Source organism: Sceloporus undulatus, chromosome 8 (assembly GCF_019175285.1).
Source record: "Sceloporus undulatus isolate JIND9_A2432 ecotype Alabama chromosome 8, SceUnd_v1.1, whole genome shotgun sequence".
Lineage (NCBI taxonomy): Eukaryota > Metazoa > Chordata > Lepidosauria > Squamata > Phrynosomatidae > Sceloporus > Sceloporus undulatus.
In genome coordinates this window covers 15,995,598-16,020,953 of record NC_056529.1, presented here as the reverse complement: position 1 = coordinate 16,020,953, position 25,356 = coordinate 15,995,598, and the positions used below count along the sequence as shown (strand labels likewise).

The 25,356-nt window shown below is 40.8% G+C and overlaps 1 protein-coding gene across 1 annotated transcript; it reads right to left on the bottom strand.

Annotated features, from left to right (window-relative positions):
* Positions 1–1,390: 1,390 nt before the first annotated feature.
* RBL2 (RB transcriptional corepressor like 2) lies at positions 1,391–24,679 on the bottom strand. The gene is made up of 22 exons (XM_042438002.1): positions 24,344–24,679; positions 21,273–21,403; positions 19,141–19,341; positions 18,545–18,609; positions 16,113–16,241; positions 15,492–15,652; positions 15,345–15,409; positions 14,449–14,635; positions 13,331–13,497; positions 12,533–12,642; positions 12,080–12,183; positions 11,758–11,895; positions 11,486–11,650; positions 9,897–10,008; positions 9,060–9,335; positions 7,275–7,546; positions 6,648–6,824; positions 6,460–6,531; positions 5,582–5,684; positions 4,859–5,064; positions 3,859–4,023; positions 1,391–2,584 (listed from the first exon to the last, which is right to left on the bottom strand). The coding sequence occupies exons 1-22, from the start codon at positions 24,584–24,586 to the stop codon at positions 2,414–2,416; spliced, it is 3,420 nt and encodes a 1,139-aa protein (XP_042293936.1). The 5' UTR covers positions 24,587–24,679; the 3' UTR covers positions 1,391–2,413.
* Between the last annotated feature and the right edge of the window lie 677 nt (positions 24,680–25,356).

The window sequence follows — 25,356 nt, the reverse complement described above, 5'->3', positions numbered from 1 at the left end:
ATGTATGAAGAGGCTTTAAAATTCTCTGTCACTGATTTGTATATTGTACAAGCAGTTATTATAGGGTGGGGTTAATCTTGTCATCTCTCCTACATAGCGTTTAAAGAATGACTGGTGCCTATAAGCATATTTACTTCCATGTGGCATCCATTCCAGTGGCTTCACTTGGAATGCTTCACATTTACAGTTTCTGTTCTACAAGAAAGGAGACTGCAGTGTGGTAGCAAAGAGTAAGGCTAGGTGGATGCCATGAACACTGCTGCACATTAAAACAGGATAATGTACTTGCTAGAGTCTCATATGGTGAGAAGGTGCGACACAGAATATTCACTGTGTACTAGATAGCAGAATTGTACAGGCCCTCCGCTTTTACATACCAACTCACAATCTCACTGGCTTCCCAAAATAAAAAGGATAGACCATGTACTGTGCCTTGAAATCCTTGGCTCTCTGTTTAAGCCCCCTGTAATGGTTTGCTGGGTGAATGAACAGCAATTTCAATCATTTTTGGTAAAGCAGCCAACATGTTTCCGCTTAGACTTGGAAAAGATTGGGAAACGGGAGGCAACCAAACTGGGACTACAGGGAAAAACAGTACATGCATCAAAGGCTGCTCCAGTTCTTTTTAATGGAAATTTGCAGTGACTTTAAATCTCATGCCATGGTAACTCATAAAACAACTTCATGTTCTTTTGAAAGACTTCTACTGAATGTCCTTTGCAATTGCTGTTTCCCTGCCCCTAACAGCAGCAGAGAAATGGTGGCTTCAGCAAATGACACTTGGTGGTTTTTACCTTCACTTTCTTGCCCATCCCTGGATGCCAACAGCCCCTGAGAAGCTAAAACCTCCCTTGTAGTTGGGAAATATAGTACAAAAATATGTACAAATATAGCCCTTCCACCCTGACTACAAAGGTTTTTCTATGTTCTTCCACTATAATAATGAGCCCAAACAGACAGGGCAAAATAAATCTGCTTTGGGACACTTTGGAGGTATGCTGTTTAAATAATGCATGTGTCCTAAGAGACTGGAAGCCGAACCAAAGCCATGCTCCAGTCTTAAGGACTGGAGTGCAGCTTTGACACAACTTCTGGCATCTTAAGATGAATGTGTCATTTAAACAGCATACCTCCAAAGTGACCTGAAACAGCTTTTTTTTGGCCTGTCTGCTCAGGCCCATAGATAGTCTCGTCCAACTCTTATGATACTATGCTTCATGAGGTATAACACAGAGACTGCTTCTGGTTCTAGAAAGCTGAACTAAAAAAACCTTACAAACCACCTAAAGGCTATAAAACAGGGAAGGGCAAAGTCTGGGAGTCAGTTTCCTATCCCTGAGCCCCACAAAGACATCCCAACCCACCCACAAAAAAAAAGATCCAAGAGTGGTTGGAAGTCTACTTCAGTTTTGTAAAAATGCTTTTTACATTTTTTTCAAAGAGGTAAGTACAAAGTTTAAAAAGCAGGGAAAAACAAATGATCATGCACTCTAGAAATTAATAATACAAATTAAACATCACCACTGTGTACTTTTGACAATAAATACAATTCAAGCAACTGAACATATGTATCTTATGCTTTGACTATTTAAAATATATTTATATATATATATAATTTAAAAGTGCGATTTACAGAGTAGCTAAACTCTAATAGGCATTTTAAAATAATGCTTTAGAATTTTTGAAACGCTACTCTCTGCATAAGAGTTCACTTAAAACATTGCACAGCTAAAACAAGACAAATCTGAAAGCCCCCCCCCCCCAAATGTTACCATAATTATGTGACAGGCACATGAAATAAAGAATAGATACAATATTTTTTTAGCTATTTCAAATGTAGCCTTAACTATTTTCTTCCAATTGTGCTAGACACCTTAGATTTCCCAGCTTCAAAGTGGGCACAGCGCCCGCTTCGTAGACCAGGTGGTACAGTCACAGCATCGGTTCCATTATTGCTTATCTTATCCCACAAGGCTGCCAATTCCAAGAATTACACTGATAGTTTACAAAACAGCTAGAAAAAAACACATTAATGCTCTCTGAACTAATGTAAGAATAGACATTGTCGGTTCATTACTGGACAAAATGTTTATCGATTACTTCTGCCAGATAAATTAAAAATGCTGTAGTCAAAACTACAGCTATCATGCTCCCCTCAGAATGTGCCGGAGTGGTGTGACACTTTCCGTTCCAGGATTGAGGAAGCAGTCTCTGATTTTCCTCCAATCCACAGAGGATTACTGCAGCCTCTGCAAACAAAGCAGACTGAAGCCTTGTCAAGAGCGACACTTTGAAAGGTGCCAGAAGCAGATACACCAAGGGCCCAAACTGCTTAGAATTGCTGTAGGCTTTTGTCACTACTGGCCGAATATCAGACAGTAAAGGATGGCGAACTCAGGTTTTGTCCATAGGATCAGTGAGAACCTCTGTCATTTGCCACGTCTTGTAGCCGCCGCAGGAGGGCTGTGTGATTATCTGGGCATATTCGCTTGGCTGGCGACTCAGCCCCCTCCTCCAGGACAATCCCTCTCTTCTTTGTTGAAGTCTCTCCTGTTCTAATCATACTGTTAATCTCTTGAAGCCTCTGAAACATACCATAAGCAAGGGGAAAAATGTGAACACAGCTGTCATCTGCTTAACCTGGCCCTAAACCTTCCTATAGCAGAGCCTTAAGGCAAGAGCTTCTCTGGCAGCTGTAGCAAGCATTGAAAAGGTGATAATCTTGACAGTGGCTGGAATTGGTGGAATCACCTATACTGGGCATGCTATGCTAAAAGACCGCAGGCCTGATCTGGATTAAAAGCCTTAGGTACATCACTTGTCAGTCCATCTGTCTGCTCTTAGGCTTCATTTAGTTGGAAGAAAGACCATCTACTTATAAGGTGATGGTCTGGAAAGGGGCCCGTTTTGAAATCAAAACTATTATGCAACAGGTGTTTTAAAAATACCCCCCTTTTGTTTATTAAAAAAGAAGGGAATGCAATTTACAGTTGGAGCCTATATTTATATGGCAGCTCCACAGCGTTTGATGGGGCTTGTTCTTAGGTAAGTGTGTCCTTTGGAAGATTGATGTTGTTTGCCTCCAGGTCATTTCTGACTTAGGTTCACCTAAGGGTTTGCCACAGCAGAGGAATTTCCCTTAGTTAGTCAGTGAGTTTCCATGACTGAGCAGGGATTTGAACCCTGGTCTTCCAGTGCCTTAGTCAAACTGCTATATGACTCTTTGAAAATTAAGCCTTGTCAAATAGCTGCAGTCTTACTAAAATATATCACCTGCCAACTGTGGGAAACCTTAAGAAAAAATAGCCCTATCCTCTCTGTTTTGTTAAACATTGAGGGCATCTCTTACCAATTTTTAAACCTCTGATGTATAGAGAGGACTAAGCAGAAAAGTTCCAATAATAAGATTTTACCCCCCAAACTGATATTTTAGCCTCATCGCTAATCTCAAACAAAAGTAAACCAGTTCTGCCCCAATTTCTGAACTTTTACAGACAAAGCTAATTTGAATATTTCTTAGATTCTGACATATATTAAACCCTGCCAAAATAAGAACAAAATAAAGGGTTTTCAAATGCACAAAACTAAGAACCCTTAAGCAATATCAAAGGGCAAGATAAATTACTAAGCTATCTACATTGTAACTTTAACCTTTAAGACAGTATTTCTTACCTACCTCTCTCTATGGAACGAAGCAGGTAAAGTAACATACAACCAACACATTAAAACTCATAATTTAAAAATAATCAGGATCGCAAGAAGAGACTGGCCTTTAATGCTATTTTAAATTCAGACAGTGTATCCAGCTGTCAAATCTCTTCCAGAAGATCAGAATTGAGACCAGCCATCAGTACTTACCTTTGATGGACTGCTGCTGAAATAGTAGAATATTTTTTCACGTGGAGACAAAGCAGACTCATTTTTGTGAGGCGAGATGTAAATTTTGTGGTTCTGAGACAATTGTATTCTGCGTGGTGAGCCACTTCTTACAAAAGGATATGGAGACAGGGGTGGAGCTTCACCCTAGGCACAGAAAGGCAACACAATAAATCTATGCCTATCGACAGAAGACAGAAAGGTATTGTGGTGAACCACACAAAACTACATACTATAGCAATTTGCATTATACTTCAGTTTTTGCTTTGGTAAAGCTGGCACAACTCATGGGACAGCAGATAATAAACTACTATGAAATCTATTCAGGACTCTGTGACTTCATCACAGATTCACCATCTCAAAACCAGAGTGGATTTGTGTTTAACTGCATCAAATTTCAGAGGGACTGTTGCAGTAAAAGCATCATATACCATTCAATGTGGTATAAACTCATGTGGAATACAGTCCACTTCATCATGCTACTAGAGTCCCCCATAAATCCATTGTTTGTACCTGTGTGGGCAAAATGTCTCTTTGCTGGTCCTACTGGACTGAAATTTCAGCCAGTCATAGGAGTTGGAGCCCCAAAAAGGTATGCTTTGTCTACCTGTTCTACTGCAGAAGCCCTAGCAGATAAACATGGCTATTTAGGTGTAAACAATTAAACCATAAGGATTTTTCATTAATTAGTATCCACCCAAATAAACAACTTAAGTCAGATTGTTATTCATTAATGTTTTACTATATGATGGATTTAGATGAGATGATGATGAAATAGCACCTTGTCACCTATAAGTCCCAACTAAAACTATTTAAATGTATCATTAGTGAGCTACAGATCTTACTGAAAAGATCTAATGGTAGTACAGTACTACTAGACAGGTTTTAAACTCCACCTCACTGCCATAGACTTCAAGAACAAAACTGATTCTCTGCAGGTGAATTCAAATTAAGTCATTCATGAGGAGGAAAGGTAACTTACTCCATTGTCTGAGGAGTACTTTAGGGCAAAGTCTTTGATTCGGTCAGTGTAGACATTATTGTAAAACTGAATCAGGTCGCCACGTTCTTCCTCCTCCATATCGCTGTTGGCCCCAGTCAGGCGTGTTGGAGTAGGGGGGGCACTGCTGGGCTGTGGTACTGGCAGGGTGCTACTTGATCTCATCACTGGGCTGGAATCTCTGCTTGCTAGGAAAGCATAATTAAGAGATCTGTTAAATCATATGAGCAAACATATCACACCTTTTATTATGCACTAGCAGAACTACCAAACATCACCTGAGCTAAAACCAATTACACTATTAACCTTTTGTTCTCATCGACTCCCTGCACCTCTTTCTCTCTCTCCCTGCTTATACCAAATTTATCTGAAAGCTTTCCTCATTCAGTGCTGAGTGTAATCTCTTCATCTCATGTTAATTCAGCCTGCCACTCAAGGTAGCTATATGCTAAATTCCATATTATTTGTTCATTATCTAGTATAGTAATCATGAAAGGGTTCACTGGCATACATGGTATCTGCTGGGGTTTGGTTCCAATGGATACCAAAATTTGTGGATGCTCAAGCCCCATTATACACAGTGGCATATTAACATGGTGTCCCTTATATAAAATGACAAAATCAAAGTTTGCTTTTTGGAATATATATTTTTAAAAATATATATTTTTAAGCTGTAGATATGGAAGGCTGACTATAACCACTTACTTCTATCCTTATTTCTCTCTGTGGGGGAATTTTGTTGATTGTTGCTCTCACCATTGCTTGAATACCTTTGTCTTCTGCCTTTTATCAAGACATTACGATATACCTTCAAAAAGTAAAAATAAATAAATATATTAATGAAGAATTACTCTCTGGACAAATACCAACAAATGGTGTCTTACACAGTACTGTAAGTTCTTTTATAGAAACAGCAACACATTCTCTCTCCCCCCTACATGGACTGTCTACAATCAGTTATAATTTTCAGGAGTGGATTTGCAGTTGTACATTTGACATGTGCCCATTTCCTCACCATTGCCATTTAACATAAGGATTGTGTAGCACAGTCAATGTGTAACTCCACAATTGATGTAAGGTCTCAGCTTTTGAAACTAGAAAGTTGTCTAAAATCTTAATAATGTAATATTTATATTGTACAAATGTTGCAATAGCCAAATATTTGAATGAAAATATGCAGTGCGAGGTCGAAGGCTTTCATGGCCAGCATCCATAGTTTTTTCTAGGTTTTTCAAGCTATGAGGATGTGTTCTAGTAGTTTATTCCTGACGTTTCGTCAGCTGCTGTGGCTGGCATCTTCAGAGAATGCTGGGGTATATATATATACTGTTGGTTGAGAGGTGATTTGCAACAGAACAAATAACATGCAAATCACCTCCTCTCATCCAACAGTATATATACCCCACTCATTCCAGCATTCTCTGAAGATGTCAGCCACAGCTGCTGGCGAAACGTCAGGAATAAACTCTTCTAGAACATGGCCTCATAACCCAAAAAGCCATAAAAAACTATAAAAATATCCAATTACTAGAAAATCCAATAAATCACACTGAATGGATATGGTTTAAACATAATTTCCTTACATGGCTCTTAGCTTGTGGCTGAGTCCGATAACAACGCATGATGTTCTGAAATGATGTGTCATCTTTCGTAACCTAGAATGCAAGAGGGAAATGCACTTAACTATAAATGTTAGCCCTCCTTAAAATGTTTAGAACTATCATCTTTTCGGTTATTTAGTTTGACAGATACACTTTCTGTGATGCTTTACCTTTGATATTACATATATGGCGCACATTAACAGCTGATCTAAATGCCGGTCCATCATGAGCTCAGAGCACTGCACCAGTGAGAACTCAAAACACGTCCAGATTTTCTTCCTCAGCTCATCAGAAATATCCAGTTTAAGACAGAGATCTCGCAGACGGACACTTGCTAAGTGAAACACCTATTGGAGGGAGAAGATATAGTTAAAACTAGCCTATGGCTATTACTTCTACACTCTCGAATCTCCAGCCTGTGTGAGTCTCCCTCTGAATTTGAATGTAATCCCAATAGCTCCCCACATGGCTGATGGTTTCTTTGTGGATACACAAACATAAGGAAGCTGTGGCATAACACTCTGCATACATGTGAACAACTACCTCTACCTTCTTATCTATCACTGCAAATAAGAATGGCCATTGCCTGTGCTGAACAGACTTGTGGAATGTATAAAGGACACCAGGTTGAGGAAGACTGACTTGAGAGGACTGAATGCTTACTATAGAAGGCAATTCATTCAGAGAGAAAAACATTATCTGAACATATCATGCCCATCTTGTGATCTCAAGAGTGGAGCCACATTTGCACTTTTAGCTAAATAGAGTGATATATCTGATTTTCCACACTGATGTACCTTTCTAAAGAAGAGCATGAGTGAGCCAGTCTTCCGGGATTTACCACCACTGCAGCCCATTTGCTGTTTTTGTCGCAGTTCTCCAGAGACAGGGATCTGCTGAAACTGGCTTTGTAAGTGGAGGGCTGTGCCAGCCATCTGTTGGGGGCTCAGAGTCCCAGCAAGCGTCTGGGCACTGAGAGGAGGGATGGAACTGGACAGTGGCTGAGCCTGTCCAGTTACGTTCACCTGGACTGGAATGAATGTTATTCCTCCATTTTCATTAGCAATTCCTGTAAGAGTGCACAGAAAGAATTAAATTAAAGGTACTTCAGTACCATTGATGACAGTCCTCCACCCGATCTATCCATCTGCTTATAGGTGTAATAATTTGCCAATTGAGGAAATACTATGTGTACAAACAGGTTTAAGCACAGGTAAGGATTGTTAGTCTTTAAGGTGCCACAAGGCCTGTTGGTGCTTTGTAACAATGGACTTACACAGCAAGGTTTGTGGGGGGGGGGTCTACACACTATGGCTGGAAGTACCAACTAAGCTGTATGTCCAATCTATCATTGTGGGACTCACTTCTAAGCAAGGATGCTTAGGACTATAGTGTGAATGGGCTCTCTCTAAAAAAAAAAATCAGTTTCAAAAGACTTACAATGTAACTGTAACCTGTACCTATCCACTCAGAAATGGCCCTTATTCCAAAGTATGCATCACCAGTATTGCAGTCCAAGTTTAACATGGGTTGCATGGTTAATTATTTATTTATGCATGCCTTCTCAACTTCTCTTGGCCTCTGTTATGAAGTTCCTTTTAAAAGGATGCAAGTTTCAGTAGCCTGGGTTGGGGAGAAGTAGCTACTCTTGTGGTAGTTAATCCACACACCCCCACCCACTCCCCAATACAGACTGTCTCTTTGTCTGTTTTAATGACACACTACAAGGAAGATAGAATACAATCTGATTCTTTTTCTCTCCCAACTTATAAACTAATCCAGTCTATACAAACAATGAATGATAAGATAGTTAGGAATACTAGAGATAAATCTTTTCATGCCTTCAATAAGGAGAGAGTGCTCCTACATAGGGCAACCTCATGAAAGGATGTTTTCCCACTTTCATGTTCTTTAATTAATATTCATATTAAGAACTCAGATGAAGGCAAGAGTTTGTTGAAGGAAAGGGGGACAGATGCCATTCAGAACCACAGAACCCTTGCTACCATTTCCCCCCTTGCCCAGGTATCTGTTGGCAGCCTAACAACAGCTTCTTATTATCATCATTTGTATATATTTAACTCCTATAGAGAAAAAGAACTAAAAGCAGTTGGAGTACTGAAAAAGTCACAGAATTAGTTATTCACATTGCTACTCCATGGCATTCTCGCTGAAGAAAATATACCAAAAAATGTTTTGAGCTGCTGCTTCTGTGCCTAGGGTCAACTGCAATGTGTTGAATATTGTTGTTGTTTGCCATCAAAGTGGCTTTGACTTATGGCAACCCTATGAATGCGAGACCCTAAAAAGCCCCAGTCATTAGCAGACCTGCTTAGGCTTTGCAAGTAAAGGGATGAGGTTTCCCTGAATAAGTCAATCTGTTTGTAATGCGCTGTATGTTACAGCTCAAAGATTCTTATAGGCTTCATACCAGTATCTTCCTGCTCCAAGATTCACCTTTATTTTTCCATTTCCTTTTTTGTCCATTTCCCTACAATGCTCACCTGGGAGCTACCAAGGAGGTTATTTTTTCATCGCCGATTAAAACTGTATTTTGAGCACAAAACACCCGCCCTTCTTACCTTGTACTGGTATTGTAACAGTCTGCCCGTTATTTGCAGTGACAGTTGCTGTTGCTACAGTCACTAATGTTTGCCCAGGGACTGGAGTGACAGGTATGGATTCTGGGGAGACGGTCTGGACCGGCATCGTAGCGATCACAGGCTGCTGGGAGACCCTCACAGGAGTCCGACTGGCTTCAGTAGCAGTGTCGTTATCAACAAACAGTCTTCTTCTAGTAGGGTTACTTGTTGGAGAGCTGTATCTCTCATAAAGGGTGGTTGGAGATGATGGAATGCCTGCAATGAAAGAGGAGTAGTCTTATATGCAATACACAGCAGTTTCATATTAAAGGTTAATCCCACTCTAGAGACCAAACTAAGGGCAAACTAAAATGTGGTGAAAGCATCAGATTATTTGTAGTGCAAATTTAATGAAGATTTTTTTATTAAATGAATATCCTTTCTAGAGGCATCAGATGATATTCCAGTCAGAGAATCTATGCTGTTATTTTTCTTAGTAAATACCATTTACTACCACAAAGGGGTGCACCAGGAACTGGTAGTCACCACTGAAAACACTGAAACAAGACACTCCTTGTCTTATGTCAGAAGAAGGTAATTTAGATATTACTCAAAAATTACTACACAACATTTGATACCCCAAATAGTTAATAGTATGATATGACATCAATATGTACTTTCTACATAGTCTTCACTTATTACAAACTTGTCTACAGATTCAGCCAACTTAATAAAAAAGTGATGTTTCTTGGTAATTAAAAGACAATTTAGAGCCAGAGATTAACATTTCTTCCCAATGAACAACTTCTCATTCTCTCTAGAGACATTAACTCTTACCCTTTCCCAATGCTCCAGTTTCAGCACGGACCTCATTTAGTCTCCTTGGGGTTAGAGGGGAACTTGTCATGCTGTTTCCATTTGACTTTTCAAAATACTGAGATGGCATTACCTAGAAATAGAACAAAATGCACTGCACTTTACTTATTACAAATTCTAGTTATTTTGATGGTTCTGTCTATAGTTTGGATCAGTTGTTAAAAGGAGCATACTTTGAGCTTGTTTACTCCTTTGTCCCCACTGCTCTTTAGATTCTTCACACCTTTCCAATGCTTGCTATTATGTCCTATTGAAAAGCACTGCTTATTAAAATTGCCTCAAATCATAACTTAATCTAGCATTAACTATGGATAAAACATGTCTACTAATCAAGATTTTGGGCAATCTTGGTTAACTTCAAACATGTGAAGATAATAATTTAGCAATGATTATGACAGTTTGTGAAAGGAAAGATTTTTAACCCATGAAAAAGGAGGAGAGGACACACAATCCTACAACTTAACCATGAACTACTGCAAAGGATCCCTATGAACCAGCCAAACTGAACAGAATTTCTTTGCTTTTAACATAATATGCACCTTCCAATTTTCTTAATTTTATCTGTACAGTATGTTTGTCTGTCTTAGGAGCAAAACAGACCACCCGAAAGGAGTGGCCTGAAGCTGCCCTGAGAAAACTGGATTGGGGCTGTGGCCCCAATCTGCCTTTTTGCTGACGCAAAAAGAAGTGACAAAATGCCACTCCTCTTTGAGCTAGCAAAAAGCCAGATTTTCCCACCTCCTGCAGCATGCGGTGTCTAAACATTGTGCCACTAGAGAGCCCAGAAGCTGGCTCCCGGGTGTCATGGGAGCATGCGCTGTGCATATGCCACACTTCCAAGCCAGCTAGAAGCCAGCTTTTCATGCCGGTCTTTACTGGCACTTAGTAAGAAAGCAGTGACAGACACTCAGCCAGGAAAGTGTGCCTTTGCCTATATGGGTAGCCTGGTTGACAAGTACTCTTCCCAGGTTTCATTCATCCATTCCTCACTGCTTTGGTTTTAATATATAGTTATCTCCCTTTTAGGATAATTGACCATGAGAGAAGGAACTGCAGGTTCAAGGAACTACTGTCTACCCGAAGGTCCCATTTATTGCTTCTTAATGTGATTAGAGTATTGTGGTGTAGTCGTCTGAGTGCTGGACTTCAACTCTGGAGGCCAGAGTTTGATTCCCAGCTCAGGCATGAAACTCACTGGGTGATCTTTAGCAAATCACGTCCTCTCAGCCTCAGTGAAAGGCAATGGCAAACCTCCTGTGAACAAATCTAACCAAGAAAACCCTGTGATAGGTACTCCTTAGGGTTGCCCTAAGTCAGTAAAAACTTAAACGCACACAACAACAACAAATCAGAAATACATGGAGCCATGTGTTCCAGAATTGCACACGTTTCCATATAAACCACATCAGCAAGATCAGGATTCAGATGCAGTCCGATGTATTTCCTTGTTTTATCAAAAGGGTTCTGTTACAATTTAAGAGGCAACTATCCAGAATAAATTACTAAGGACTGAAGAAACAACTATGAAATAGATTAACCTCAAATTTTACCTCCTCACAGGTTGGAACTTTATTTTCATTTTCTCTGATTTTGTCCCACAGTGGAGATTCCACTTTCCATGCCAGACTCTCTAGAATTTGTTCCTCAATGTGATTGAGGTGTTTCACCACTTCTCTGCAAAGGCCATCTTCTGCTCTAATTAGAATCTCTATCACCTGTAATAAACATTATGCATTTTAATACTTAGCATGCATTGCTTTATGTAATAGATGCAAGTTATTAGCAATTTAGTACAGAAAGTAAAAAACAAAACAAAACTGACCTTATAAAAGTGAAAGGCAGGAACATCAAATATATCTGTGATGAATGGGAAACTGTCAAATGCCTTGTAAGAGTAAATAATTATCTCAAGGCAACAGGCCATGAGAGATCTGTGAAACACATCATGCTCCAAGATTGCCTAAAATAAAAATAATAATAGCCAGCAAAGTCAGCTTCAGTTCATTATTAAAACATTAAGGTTTTTTTTTTTTTTAAAAATAGTGTTTTAAAAAATAAAACAGAGAGGGAGGGACTTGTAGCAGCTTTAACTTTAAAAGTAAAGAATTTGAACATTTATGCAAACTACTGATGAACTTACTTACAGACAAGTCAGTGTCACCCAGCCTTTTCTTTTCTTGCTCAATGACAGATTCCAATACTTTGTAGTAAAGTACCTCAGCCAGATGAAAGTGTTTTCCAACAACATCTGCAATAATGAAAGCAAGAGTCCATTATTCATATTATGGAAAGAAATTCAAAAGCTAGACTTAGAGCTTTATTTCATTAATTGCAATTATAACAGCTACAGAAAGAAAGAGAAAGCAAACAAGCAGGCAGGCTACACGAAACCCAGTTTGCTTTCTTTGATTCCAGATGTCAATCATTACTGGTAAACCCTTTGAAACAAACAAACAAACAAACTATAAAACCTACAATTGCAAGCTAGACTGCATAGAGGATTTCCAGAGGAATCAGTTCAGTCAGAACATCCCATATCCAATGATGTAGCTGTCTAGACATCCACATACTAAGCATCATACACAGTCCAGTCTTACCTTTGGAGAAGCGATCAGGATCTCTTTGAGCCTGGGTCTTCTCACAATAAATCTCATACATTTCTTTCACTCTACTGGAAATTGAAAGGGAAGGATCCCTGGAGCATGACCTGACAAGGAGCAAATGAACAATGAATATATCCAAACTAAAGAAGAAAAGAATGTTGATTTTTTATCTAATCCTCTTTTCTAGGAAGTTTATTGAAAAGAAAGGCTGAAACCTTTATGTTAAATTTTGCAAGTTTACTATTATTACTGCACTGATCCCAAATAAAATGATTTCCCCAAATCACACAGTACATTAAATGCCAGCTATAAGCAGATACTACTCCTATAAAGGTAAAGGTAGTCCTTGACATGAATGTCTAGTCGTAACCAGTTTTAGGGGCGTGGTGTTCATCTCCATTAATAAGCCGAGGAACCACAGTTGTCCAAAGACTCCAGTGGTCATGAGGCTAGCAAGACTGCACCGAATACTGTTACTTTCCCACCAAAGTGGTATTTATTTATCTACTTGCATTTGCATGCTTTCGAACTGCTAGGTTGGCAGAGGGTGGGACTAGTGACAGGAGCTCACCCCATCATGCGGCACTTGGGCCTCAAACTGCCAACCTTCTGATCTTTCAGTCAGAACTGGCGTCTTAACCACTAAACCACCGCTGAGATAAAGCATCCTTTCACAAATGCGATTACTTACACTGAACCATGCAACCCACATGTGCCCCAGACTTGTAGCATTTTCTATTATATACAGTGTTACATATTGTTTTTAAAGCTGCAAGCAAGTGACTTACTGACCTGAGAATTTGCTCCAGGTTTTCACTAGGGGCATTTTTCAAGCCTGTCAGCATCGTATGAAGTCGTGTCAAGTTGTACGTGGCTATAGAAATCGGGCTCACACACGCTTCACTCTCCTTTACATACTTCCGGGCAGTAAGAGGTGTAGATATGCGAAAGGATTTTGCCTAACCAAAAGCAATGTGGAAGATATTCAAGAACTGAAATGACTAGTGTATTACAGCAGCATAGCAACAGCTTTAGCATGAATGCTTCCTGTCTATAGGTGGAGCATCTATTTTGGTTTGAGGATATTAAGATATTAAGCAGATATTAAGAGATTGTTCAAATTGCTAATTCAATATAGAGAGTGTGCCATGGAAAAGATCTCCTCACTGTGACAGAGGCTTCAAACCAACATATTAACATCTTACTATAAAGGAAATATTTCCATCTCTTTTATTTTAATTGTAGGATTCAGTTCAGAAAAATCACTCCAAACATTATGAGGCTCAGGACGATTCCTTCTCTACCTTGGATACAAAGCTGTATCAAAATGTACCTGTCTCTTCTTCTTAAGAAGCTACATAAGCCATGTTTGGAAACTGTCAATGTATCATATGGAATAATTAAAACTGTGCTAATAGACAGGAAGACAGAAAATTGTTCCAACTGTTTGTTACATCTGCATTCGACCTTTCCTCTATAGAACTTAGAAAAACATACACAACTTCTTGGGAAATAACATGTTGACATGACTTATTTTACTTCACTGGCATGGAAGCCATACTAATACAAATCCTCCCTACACCGCTAAAATAAAATTAGATGTTCAGACCCTCCTCATGGAAGTATTAGCCTAGATTTTCATGGTTAATACTGGTGCAGGCAGAAGTCAACATGTGGCTTCTTCAGAATGGTCCAGCGTTCCTCGTGAGATCCTAGAGTATTAAATCAGTGCTGCTGCAATTGCTTGAGGAAACCCAAATGCAAGACCACAGGTCAAATTCAGGAATCTTCTGATTTTCGGTGACCTAATTGCTGCAATCACTGCTATTAAGGATGAATAAAATAAAAAGGAGGAAATATTTACACAGAGAGATGTGCTAGGCCACAAAACAAACCCATTCTGTACTCACCCGTTCAAAATGCTCCTGAAGATTATATTTGACCTGCACTCTTTCATTAGTTTCCATTCCAGAAGTTGTGTTTAAACACCTCCGCAAGGTTCCTATTTCCTCATCAGCATCCTCACCAAGAAATATCCGCTCATCTAGGTTTCCAACTGACAATATGTACTCCTCGTAGGCCTTGTTGATGCTCTTTCTACAGCACCAGGAGGGGGAGAAAGAAAGAAAGAGGCTCATCTTGAACACTGAACAGATTAATGATAAATATTTATAAGAGCTCCAAAACAATCGTAATCTCTAATATGGTAAAAATGTCTTTCTTAGGTCCTTTGTTTTTCATCATGAGAAAAGTTAACACTTCAGATAGTAATGAAGTTTCAACTCATTCTGTAAGATCTTTTACAAAATATTACTGGTAAGGTAACATATCTGGCATCATGTTAACCTGACATAATGCCAGGGATTTTTATAAGCCCCCGCCGGCCCTGCTACTATAGAAGAAGCCAGAGATCAAGGATATGATTCTCCCTGATCAATCTGGTATCACATATTATTCTGCATGACCATCCATGACAAGACTATGCTGTAGCCCCACCTCTCAAAAGCAGGGGAAATTAGACTGTTCTAGCTGTAGCATATGTAGGGGGTTCATCAGAATCACTAATATTAGTACCATGTATATTAGGGTAATAAGAAGCAGCCTCACCAAGACAGTGGTTGAAGAAACATTGACAGTGCAATCCCTGAGGTGTGATGGCAATGAGAAGTGAACAGAACCAGTAGAATTTAACGTTGAGATGTTTTATAACCAAAAACAAACAAACAAAAAAGCTCTGGAAGTAGAAAAAGTGGCCTCTACAACCATAAAGTTATAGAATTTGATGCTATTGTTGTCTAATACTTACAAACTTTCTCCAAAATTTCCAGGATCCAGAAAACCTGTCAGGTTTTCTTCTTTTCCTTTCAGAATCTACAAGGAAGAAGAACCAATACTAAGGGCAATGTAGCAATGCCAAATGATTTATAAAACATTTTAAAAATTACTTGTATACCTTTTTCTCAAAAAGTCTTCTCACATAAGGCTTCCAGAAATGCTCTTTTATACCTTTGGCTTCTAATACCAAACCATCATGCAAGGAGCAGAGTTTTTCAATGATGCAGGGAGGTTCAAACAACAGCTTAAAATCTTTGCTATGAAAATCCTCAGGCAGTCCTAGTATAATGAGGGATTGGGAGAAGTTAAAATTTAATATTTTGTTAGCATTTTAATATTTTAAGTTAATATTTATATCTTCTTGTATTCCTCTGCTTAAAAAAGAAATACAATTAACACCTTGTTCTCTGTGTCAAACAACAGTAGAATTTCCTATTTTATACAGTGATTTTTTTTAGAAGCTATGAAACATATTGTTTTCTCACTCTTTATTTTCTGTCTTTCTAGTTCAACACTTTTGTTTTATGCAAAGACAAATTTTTCATATGATTTTTCATAGCATATTAAAGAAGAGAGAGGGATGTAGAGAAAAAGCAACAAGGTGAACAACCCTCTAAATATTTCAATATATTTCTTTTAAAAAACCCAAACAGTTGTATCTTAGATGCTGCATTCAGTCTTCCAATGCAATATATCTGTACCTCCGAAGCGTACCACAGAAATATATTTTTCAACATACCTTTAAAATTAGGATTCAGAAGCTCCTTACGATTTGGGCACTGCAAAGAATTTCCATAGACTAAATCAAGGACGCACAACAAGAGATGGTAGGAATTGACCAAATCATCGCTGATCATAGGAAAATTGCCTGTGAGATTACAATTTGGGTTTGGATTACATTTCAGTTCCAGAAAAATGAAAAGTGCACCAGAGAGCCACAAGATGGGTGCAATACTGACCAAGCGTGCCCCAACTGCTAGTAGTGCCAAGGCTGTTCTTTAGTTTGTATAAGTATGCAATACTAAACGCTGCTATGGAGAAATCTCTATAGATCTGGCACATGACGATCTTAGGAGTCCAATCATTAATATATATCACAAGGTTAACTGGACATTATAACCTTAACAGTGTTCCCCATCCCCACAGTAGCATCTTGATTATGAAAGGAATGGTCATGCTCATTCTGTCCTCCTTACTGAGTTTCCAACCGACAGTTGTATCGGTATTATTCTTTCAACCCCCATATATATATACTGTATTCTATGATTTTATTTTACATCACCCTGACAGGCAGAAAAATCAATCAATTAAACAGGCAGAAAATAAATAAAAGTTGCAAGCAATAAATTAAAACAGAAGTCATTAATGAGCAACTGGTATTTTTAACTTCTAACTCTCTCATTTCAAGTGAATTATTTTTCTTCACACACCTAGACATTAAAAAGAAAGCTATTGTAGCAGCGGGAAATAAAAGAGTTCCTAGAAAAAAGCAACCCACTGACAAATGTAAAATATTTACTATTTTAAAAACAGGATAATAGTCAACCATCAATCATATTGCTAACCTTGTGCTATTTATCTTGTGCTTGTCTTGCCATGCACATTAAGAAGCAACCTCATTCATCTGCACCAGAGGCAGGAAGCAAAGCAATAAATCTGCAGAACAAAAGTTGCTGTTCTTTCAACTAGAAAGCCTGTCATATAGACAAGCCCAAACTTGTCCTTGAATTGCGGTTGCCATGATAAACCCAGCATAAACCTTGAGCAGCAGAGCAAACAAGGTGTTACTTCCCCTTATTCTCAAAAAAGAAATGAAGTCTGTGCATGTCAGGATTCTCAGTTTTGATATTTACAACAAACAGCACAAGCCACTTCTTTCCTTTTAAAGTATTGCACATTTCATGACAGTTAAGAATGACAATTTAAAAAAAAATCATTTTAGTCCTGCTAGTACTTCTCACTGCGAGAAATATCTGCTGAAAAAGAGCAGATCCATAGCAGGGCCTGATGAAGACCTAAGGGTTTAAGACAGGCTTCTGCCCACTAACTGGTTGTTTGTATTTTCTCTCCTCTTTTTTGTTATTTTTTCCCCAAAGGTTTTAAACTATTTTAAGTCAGTGTTGAATTTCAAAGTGACAGTTTATTTAACTGGCTTTTAATTCACCTATTACTAAAGTTTAAACTTACTGGGTTTGGGTAGTATTTTGTAAGCCCATTTGGGTGCTATACTGGAAGAAAGGAGGGATACATATAAAATCATAAATAAGTAAATCAAAAGTGAAGGAGAGAATATTGACTTTGCTGTCAAATCCATCTTTTGTATGGAGTATACTGTCACTCTCTTGAACTGTAAAACCTATAATCCTAGCCAACTTACTTTCACCCTACTCGCACCATACATACATACATACATACATAATGTCTGGGCACTAGCATTCTCCCGTTTTTCTGCCCCAGGAATCTTAGCAACATGAGTCCAAAACATACTGCCGAAATAATCCAGTCTGTGACTGCTTTAACTGCCCCAGTCAATGCTAGGGAATTCTGGGAACTGTAGTTTTGTGAGAGGTTTAGCTTTCTCTGTCAGAGAGCTCTGATACCACAGTAAACTACAAATCTCAGGATTCCCTAGCACTGAGCCAGGGCATTTAACGCGGTCTCCAACTGGATTATTTATGCAGTGTGTTTTGGATCACCTCTCCTGTTTTCTAGTCCTTTAAAGAAATTGCGTCTTGCTGAGTTATAGTAAAAAACCCTTTAGTGCTTCTTAAAAGCTCCCTGTTCAAAATTACAATTTGACACTGGCAGGCACAATCTGGACAACAGCTAGCAGTGACAACCCTTCCTCTTAAATTTAAAGTGTCTAGCACAGTGATGGCAAACCTATGGCACGTGTGCCAGAGGTGGCACTCAGAGCCCTCTCTGTGAGCACACATGCTGTCGCCCTAGGACAGAGTTTGCCAGAGTTTCTTACTAGAAAGCCAGAGGGATGTGACACTTTGCAATAAATAAGTGGGGTCTGGGCTGCAGTTTGGGCACTCAGTCCGTAAAAGGTTCACCATCACTGGTCTAGCATGATGTCCCACTATGTTATGACCCCCAAGAGAGAGACACAGACATTGTTACAGATGAAGACTGCAAAAGAAATCTGTGCTAAACATTAATTCCTACCTTTTGCATAAACGAATAGCACCCAGCAAAACTGAAACACTTCAGAGACTGTGCAAGGTTGCCTCCTTTTCAAAAGAAAAAGAAAAAAAAAGCAGTACAAAGAAATAAATGCATTATATTTACATTAACACAGTTAAAATGCATTAAACGCATCCTAATTCCTCTTTGAAATTCAGTTAGATACACTCAAGACTGTGCTATGGAGGCCACACACATACAATTTTCCTTATTCTTTCCATTCTACACTGGGAGACGCAAGGAGAAAAATGAGCTGCACATGCAACTTTTATAGTTCCTCCTTTTGTTAAAAGGACAAGGACACTGGACACAAGCACTGAGTCTCCATATCAGCTACAAACTTAGACAGACACTTAGAAAGGAGGAGGAATAAAGAAAGGGATTAGTGAGCAGAGTAAGAAGGGAGTGGGGCATTTCCTAAATTACTGCTGACACAAACATCAAAACACATTTACTTGGAAGTAGATTGCAGTGAAACAACTGTGTGCATAACATCTAAATAACTGTGATAAGTACAGACAGCTGGAAAAAATTAACATAACTCATCTTACTGTGGGGTAATATCTTAAAATCCATACCTTTGTTTTCTTCCTCTCTGCTGGCGGGGATGGTCATCTTGAGGGTACTTGAAAATGTCCTGAAAAATGGGTTCATACTTCTTAAAAATTACAGCAGAAACGGTAAAGTTTCTTTCTAATCTTGTGGTACGTTCTCTGAACTGGGAGGGTAGGTTTGCCATATCTTCCCATTTCTTCATCTTGTTAAAAAACTCTATCAAACTGAAGACATTTAGATGATCAGACATTTGGTCTTATGGAATGTCAATATTCTAAACAGATTGTACAACGTACGCAACCTTGCGTGCCAGTAAGAAGAAACATGTCAGGCATTTCACAGCCATAAATCCACTTACTACTTCTAACTATAGTTAATCCATTGAATCAATTTCTGAAAGTCAAGCCAACACTTGTATGAACACTCCTGATTCAATGAGTTTACTCTAGCTAGGATTAGCAATTAGAATTAGGCCAATGTCAAGATTTGCCTAACAAGAAAAATTTCAAGGTTTTTAAGACCCATTTTTCCCCATATCAAACCTCATGTTTGATGAGGTCAAACCCGCATATTACACTGTCTAACCCTTAGAAAGTCTTTTTCCTATTTAGTAACTAGACATTACTTTTCCTTGCAGTCTCCATAAGACGTGTGAGTCTCCTGCTTCCATCTCCACTGTACTATCCTTCTGATATTTATCTGTGTACAATTCTGCACTGATAGGCAACTGATACAGTATTTCCTAAGAACATAGGTGTTAGTCAAATCTATTAAAAAGCAATGCAACATATTGCAGTATTCTTGCTATTTTAGAGCAATGTGATATAAAAATGTTTCTGTCTGAGACAAAATAGCCAACTATGGCCTGTTACAGACTGCCAAAATAAAGCTGCTTTGGGTCTCTTTGGAGGTATGCTATTTAAATGATGCATGCATCCTAAGAATCCGGAAGCTGCACCAAAGCTGCGCTCCAGTGCTTAGGAATTGAGTGTGGCTTTGGCGTGACCTCCGGACTCTTAGGACCCATGCATCATTTAAACAGCATACCTCCAAAGAGACCTGAAGCAGCTTTATTTTGGCCAGTCTGTAACAGGCCTATACTTGTCAACATTGGTCTGTACACAGAAAAAAAGGGTATAGGACCTAACTCACAAAATAGTAGGGAAAAAAAACAGGCAAGAATTAGGATAGAAATATAAAATACAAGTGCATAACGAATCTTAAAAGTGATCATAAATCTATTAAATAAAAGATTGTTTACGTTTTAAAAATTGCACAGCCCAATCTTATCATTAGCAGTGAGTACCAATGTTCGTAAGGCATAAATCAATAACTGAAGAAATAGGGATGACTAAAGATCCCAGCAGCGATTCATTCAAATAGCAGCCAGATACATTTCGCCTCTGGTCTACTTTAATGGCTAGAGCTATTGCTATACATTCCAGTTCTTCCCTCCTGACAAAGGCTAACATATCAGCAGAAATTCATATGCAATAAAAATGCCTCTTCTCTTTCACTACCCATAACCACAATTATTTATTTATGCCTCATTGACCTTCGCCATTATTGACAATGTTGGACTGTACATTTATACATTTTTATATTTATACTCCAACTCTGCCTGTTTAAGATTGGTATGAACATAACGTCAGACTAACTATTGTTAGTCCCAACTGGAGTATAATAATTAAATCAAGTGAATTCAGAGATACATGATTCACTATTTAACAGCTGATTCAATATGTCTACTCTGATGGAGATGAACTAAAAGGATTCTAGCCAAAGGTGCAAAAGGCTTACAAAAGTGAATGAACTTTCATTACAAAACGACTAACGCCAGCATTTAAGGAAACTGATATGCTTATTAATGCTTGGTACACTTCACATAAATAGAGGAGTTAATCAAATGTCTCTGGTCAGAAAAGAAAAACATGTCCATGTTACAAATGCTCTAAATTGCAAAGGGAGTTGTCAGTGGCCAAAAGTAAAAACTGAAGAAGACGACTTATGTGACTTCTTATTAACAGTCTATTTGTGTATAACTCATTTAAAAGTATTATTAGTTATTACGGCAATCTACACACCTCTACCAGAAGTCAATCCTCCTTAATTTTTTCAATAGTAAAATGCTTGCTGAAATGTTAAGAGGCATTACCTTTGTCCCGAGCAGCGTAATATTCTTATTAAAGACACATAGTTTCCTTCAACAGTTCCTCTGCTGACTGTTGGGACAGCTTTCCGGCAAGCCACATACAAGGCACATGCCAGCCAATGTAGATCATTTCCCTATAATGTTTTTAAAGAAGAAAGGAAGAAAAAGAAACAAACTTATCTCTTATATATGCCTACAAGGTAAGAGCTCCGTTTGCTACAGCTAGGAAATAGGACTAGGGAATGTAACCAGGATCTTACTCATAAAATAAAGTTGTTTGAAGTTCCTTCAGTTTCAAAAACAATCTGCTGTAAGATATTTCAATTTGCTGGAGAACACAAGCTGAATGCCACTTTGGGCTCTGCTCTGCTCCCAGAATTCCACAGCATTGAGACGTGGCAGTTACAGTGGTGTCAAAATGGATTATCTTGGCAGTGTGGATGCAGCCCAAGGTCTAAGTCCTGGTAAGCCATGTACACTCGTCCTTCCACATTCGCTGGGGTTAGGGGCACAGGACCCACATGAATATGGGAAATGTGCAAATAACAAAAACACTGTTTTTACCTGAGAGATCACTTCTCTAGGACCTCCAGTGCAACTCTAGTCAACATCTGTGAGACTTTGGGCCCAAACAGACAGGCCAAAATAAAGCTGCTTTGGGTCACTTTGGAGGTATGCTGTTTAAATGATGCATGCATCCTAAGAGTCCAGAAGCCATGCCAAAGCCATGCTTCAGTTCTAAGGACTGGGGCGCAGCTTTGGTGCAGCTTCTGGACCCTTCAGATGCATGTGTCATTTAAACAGCATACCTCCAAAGTGACCCGAAGCAGCTTTATTTTGGCCTGTCTGTTCAGGCCCATTGGCCACAGAATTGTGCTGGAGGAGCTACAAATGCCTAGTGGAGCGTTCTCTATAGGAACCTCTAGGTCCTTCAGCGTGACGTTTGGTTAAAGTTGACCACAGAGTTGTCCTGGAGGACCTAGATATTTCTAGAGAGAACATATTAATAAAATCCGTGAATCATCAAATCCGCAAAAGTCAAAACCGCAAGTGTGGCTGGACGAGTGTAATTCAAATGCACTGGGTGATCTTGGGCCACTCACCCTCTTCTACCTCACAGGGATGCTGTGAGGATGAAGAAGGGAGGAAAGCCACGGATACAGCCTTAAAACTCACTAATGAAGCGCTACCCAAAGCAGTCTGTGAGCCATTGCCCTGGCGAGTTCCCAGGGAAGGAAAAAGCAATTGAGCCAATGGCACAGATATAGTCCCAGAAAAAATTGGGAAAACACCTTGGTTCAAAACGTACCGCAATTATAACCCAGTTGGAGACCACTTTAACGGCCCTGGTTCAATGGACTTTATCACACGGAGAAAAAAGATGGGAGCACAGCACTATGCTCCTGTCAGTATCGAAGATTTTCACACAACATCGCGCAACGTTGCAATTATCATGCGATTATCCCACGAATAAAGAGGCATTCTAGTGCCGCTTTTTATTCCCTCGACTGCCTCTTTATTCATGGGATAATCGCATGATAATTGCAACTGTGCGTGGAAATCTACCTTCGTGTTAGTGCCCTATATTGCTCCTGCCTTTTGTTTCCCGCCATGAGATAAAGTCCAATGCTAAGGAATCCTGGGAACTGTAGTCCTGTGCGACATTTAGCCTTCTCTGTCAAAGAGAGCTCTGGTGCCACAACAAACTACAATTCCACAACAAAGAAGTGAGTACAGTATTACCTTCTGGCTTATCTAGGCTTTCCAGGCGAAACAAGGGAGAGGGACCCATCTTTAAGGCAGTCAAAGGGACCCGAAGAATACAGCGTTTAAAGCCTTGGGCTGCAACTCCAGGAGACAAGGGTTCGATTCCCCGCTCGGCCATGAAACCCACCGGTTGGCCCTTTACAAGGCTGACACGGTTGAGCTGGGATTCGAACCCTGGCCTCCAGAGCCCCAGTCCAACGCTCAAAGCACTTTGCCCCACGCTGGCTCTCTGGGTTGAAATAAACCCACCTGGGGAGCTGGTCTTAGAGGTATCTCAACATACCCCACGCATGCGCTCTTTCCTGGGGCTGTTTCTTTGGGGAAGGAGGGATGCTCACAAACTCTGCGGAGGTGACTCCTTTCTCTTTTCCCCTATTGACTCATACATAAGTCTACCCAGGATTCTGGGGCCAAGTTGTTGGCAGACACTTTGTAACTTATAGATGAACGTATATTGTCAGTGGTTTGAGCCCTCTCTCAGCCTCAGGACGGCAATGGCAATGGCGACCCTCCTCTTAAGGAACCTGCCAAGAAAACCCAGTGAGGGTCCACCTCAAGTCAGAAACACCCTGAAGGCACACAAGAGCAACAACGACACTGACAAAGCAGGCATGTCCTCCCTTCCCAGGACATGTCCTCCATCCCACTCTCCTTCCGTCCAGGAGGCATTCTGGAACGTCCTCCATTCTAAGCATGGCTAAGAGGCACAGGTTCGCACTGACCTGAGTGCCTTTAGCTTCTATTTTGCAAACGCCTACATTTTTGCCTTGTCCTCCTTTGCAGTGAGGATAACTGGTCACCTTGCAACAAGGCAATCAACCCCTCCAACAAACAAAATAGAAACACAACAACAAGTCAGGCCCCGCCCCCTCATCACAAGCCCCTCCCCTCTGCAGAGTGGCCCTGCCCTCTCTCCCACAAGCTCTAGGACAGGCCCCGCCCCCCTCAACACAAGCCCCGCCCAGCAGTGCCCCTTCCCTCCACACACTAGCCCCTCCCACTCTAAAATAAGCCCCGCCCAGCAGTGTCCCATCCTTCCAGACCCACCTAGTAGTGGCACCGCCCCTCTCACGCACAGACCCCGCCCCTTTCTCAAAAAACCCCCAGGAGACAGGCTCCGCCTCTTCAACACAAGCCCCCGCCCAGTAACGCCCCTCCCTCTCAATAAGCCCCACCCCTCAACAAAATGGTCCCGCCCTCTTTTGCACCAGCCCCGCCCCCAGTGCCCCTCCCCTCAACAAACTAGCCCCGCCCTCTCTTGCATAAACCCAGCCAAGTAGCGCCCCTTCCCTGAAAGCCCCGCCCACCTCCAGGGTGTAGTTCCTCCTCATGCTCTGGAAGCTGAGCCAGGCCTCTGCTCTGGCTCTCTCGTCCATGTTGAGGCTGCTGCAGAGCTCCTCGTAGCGCTGCCGGGTCTCCCGCTCGGCTGCCTCCGCCGCCTCTTCCTCTTCCTCCTCTTCGCCTCGGGCGTCCCCTGTCTCCTCCTCGGCGCCCACGGGGGCCCCTTCCTCCTCCTCTTCCCCTCCGCCGTCGCCTCCTCCGCCCAGCATGGCGCCCCGCTTCAGAACCAGAAGCGGCTGAGGGGAAACGACGCGGACGCCAACCACCGGCTCGCGCGCAGCTGCGGAGTGCGCATGCGCCGAGGATTGTTTTTGTGCGTTCCAAGGAAAGAAGGGGGAAAGGGGCGGGGCTTCTGTGCCTCAGCCGCGTTCGGATCCGAACGCCTCGCTCGCTGATTGGATCCGGAGCAGAGGACGGTGGCCAATCAGAGCGCTGCTTCTGCGCACGCGTATAGCTCACCTTGCGCACTGCTACTACATTTCCCATAGAGCCCCGCGCAGCATAGGCGTTTACCTCAGCGCTGCTCCGCCCACTGGCTGCCTCCAGGTGCATCCTGGGCTTTGTAGTCCAAGGAGGCCTGACAGCTCTCTGGCTGAGAATCCCACAAGGCCTTTCCCTAAACTGCAAAGCCCAGAATGCAACAGGACTGAGGCAGCCAGAACAGAGCGAAGGGGAATGGATGCAGAGGAACGCAATGTTCAGTTATTGTCTGCTGTGGAAATATGGGGCTAGTCCTGGAAATGTAGGACGGGGGTGACCAATTGGAAAAGGACGTTGAGAAACTGGAGCTGGGGACCTTTAGCCTGGAGAAGAGAAGGCTATGCACACACATATACACATATATATATGTATACACAGACACACATGGAAGTGCCAAGTGCAGACTAGGCATCCCTCGCTTGGCAAAGCCAAGGGCCCTTTCCCCTCCTCCTCCTCCATCCAGCTGTAAGGCTTTCTAGCAGCATTGGCCTCAACGGAA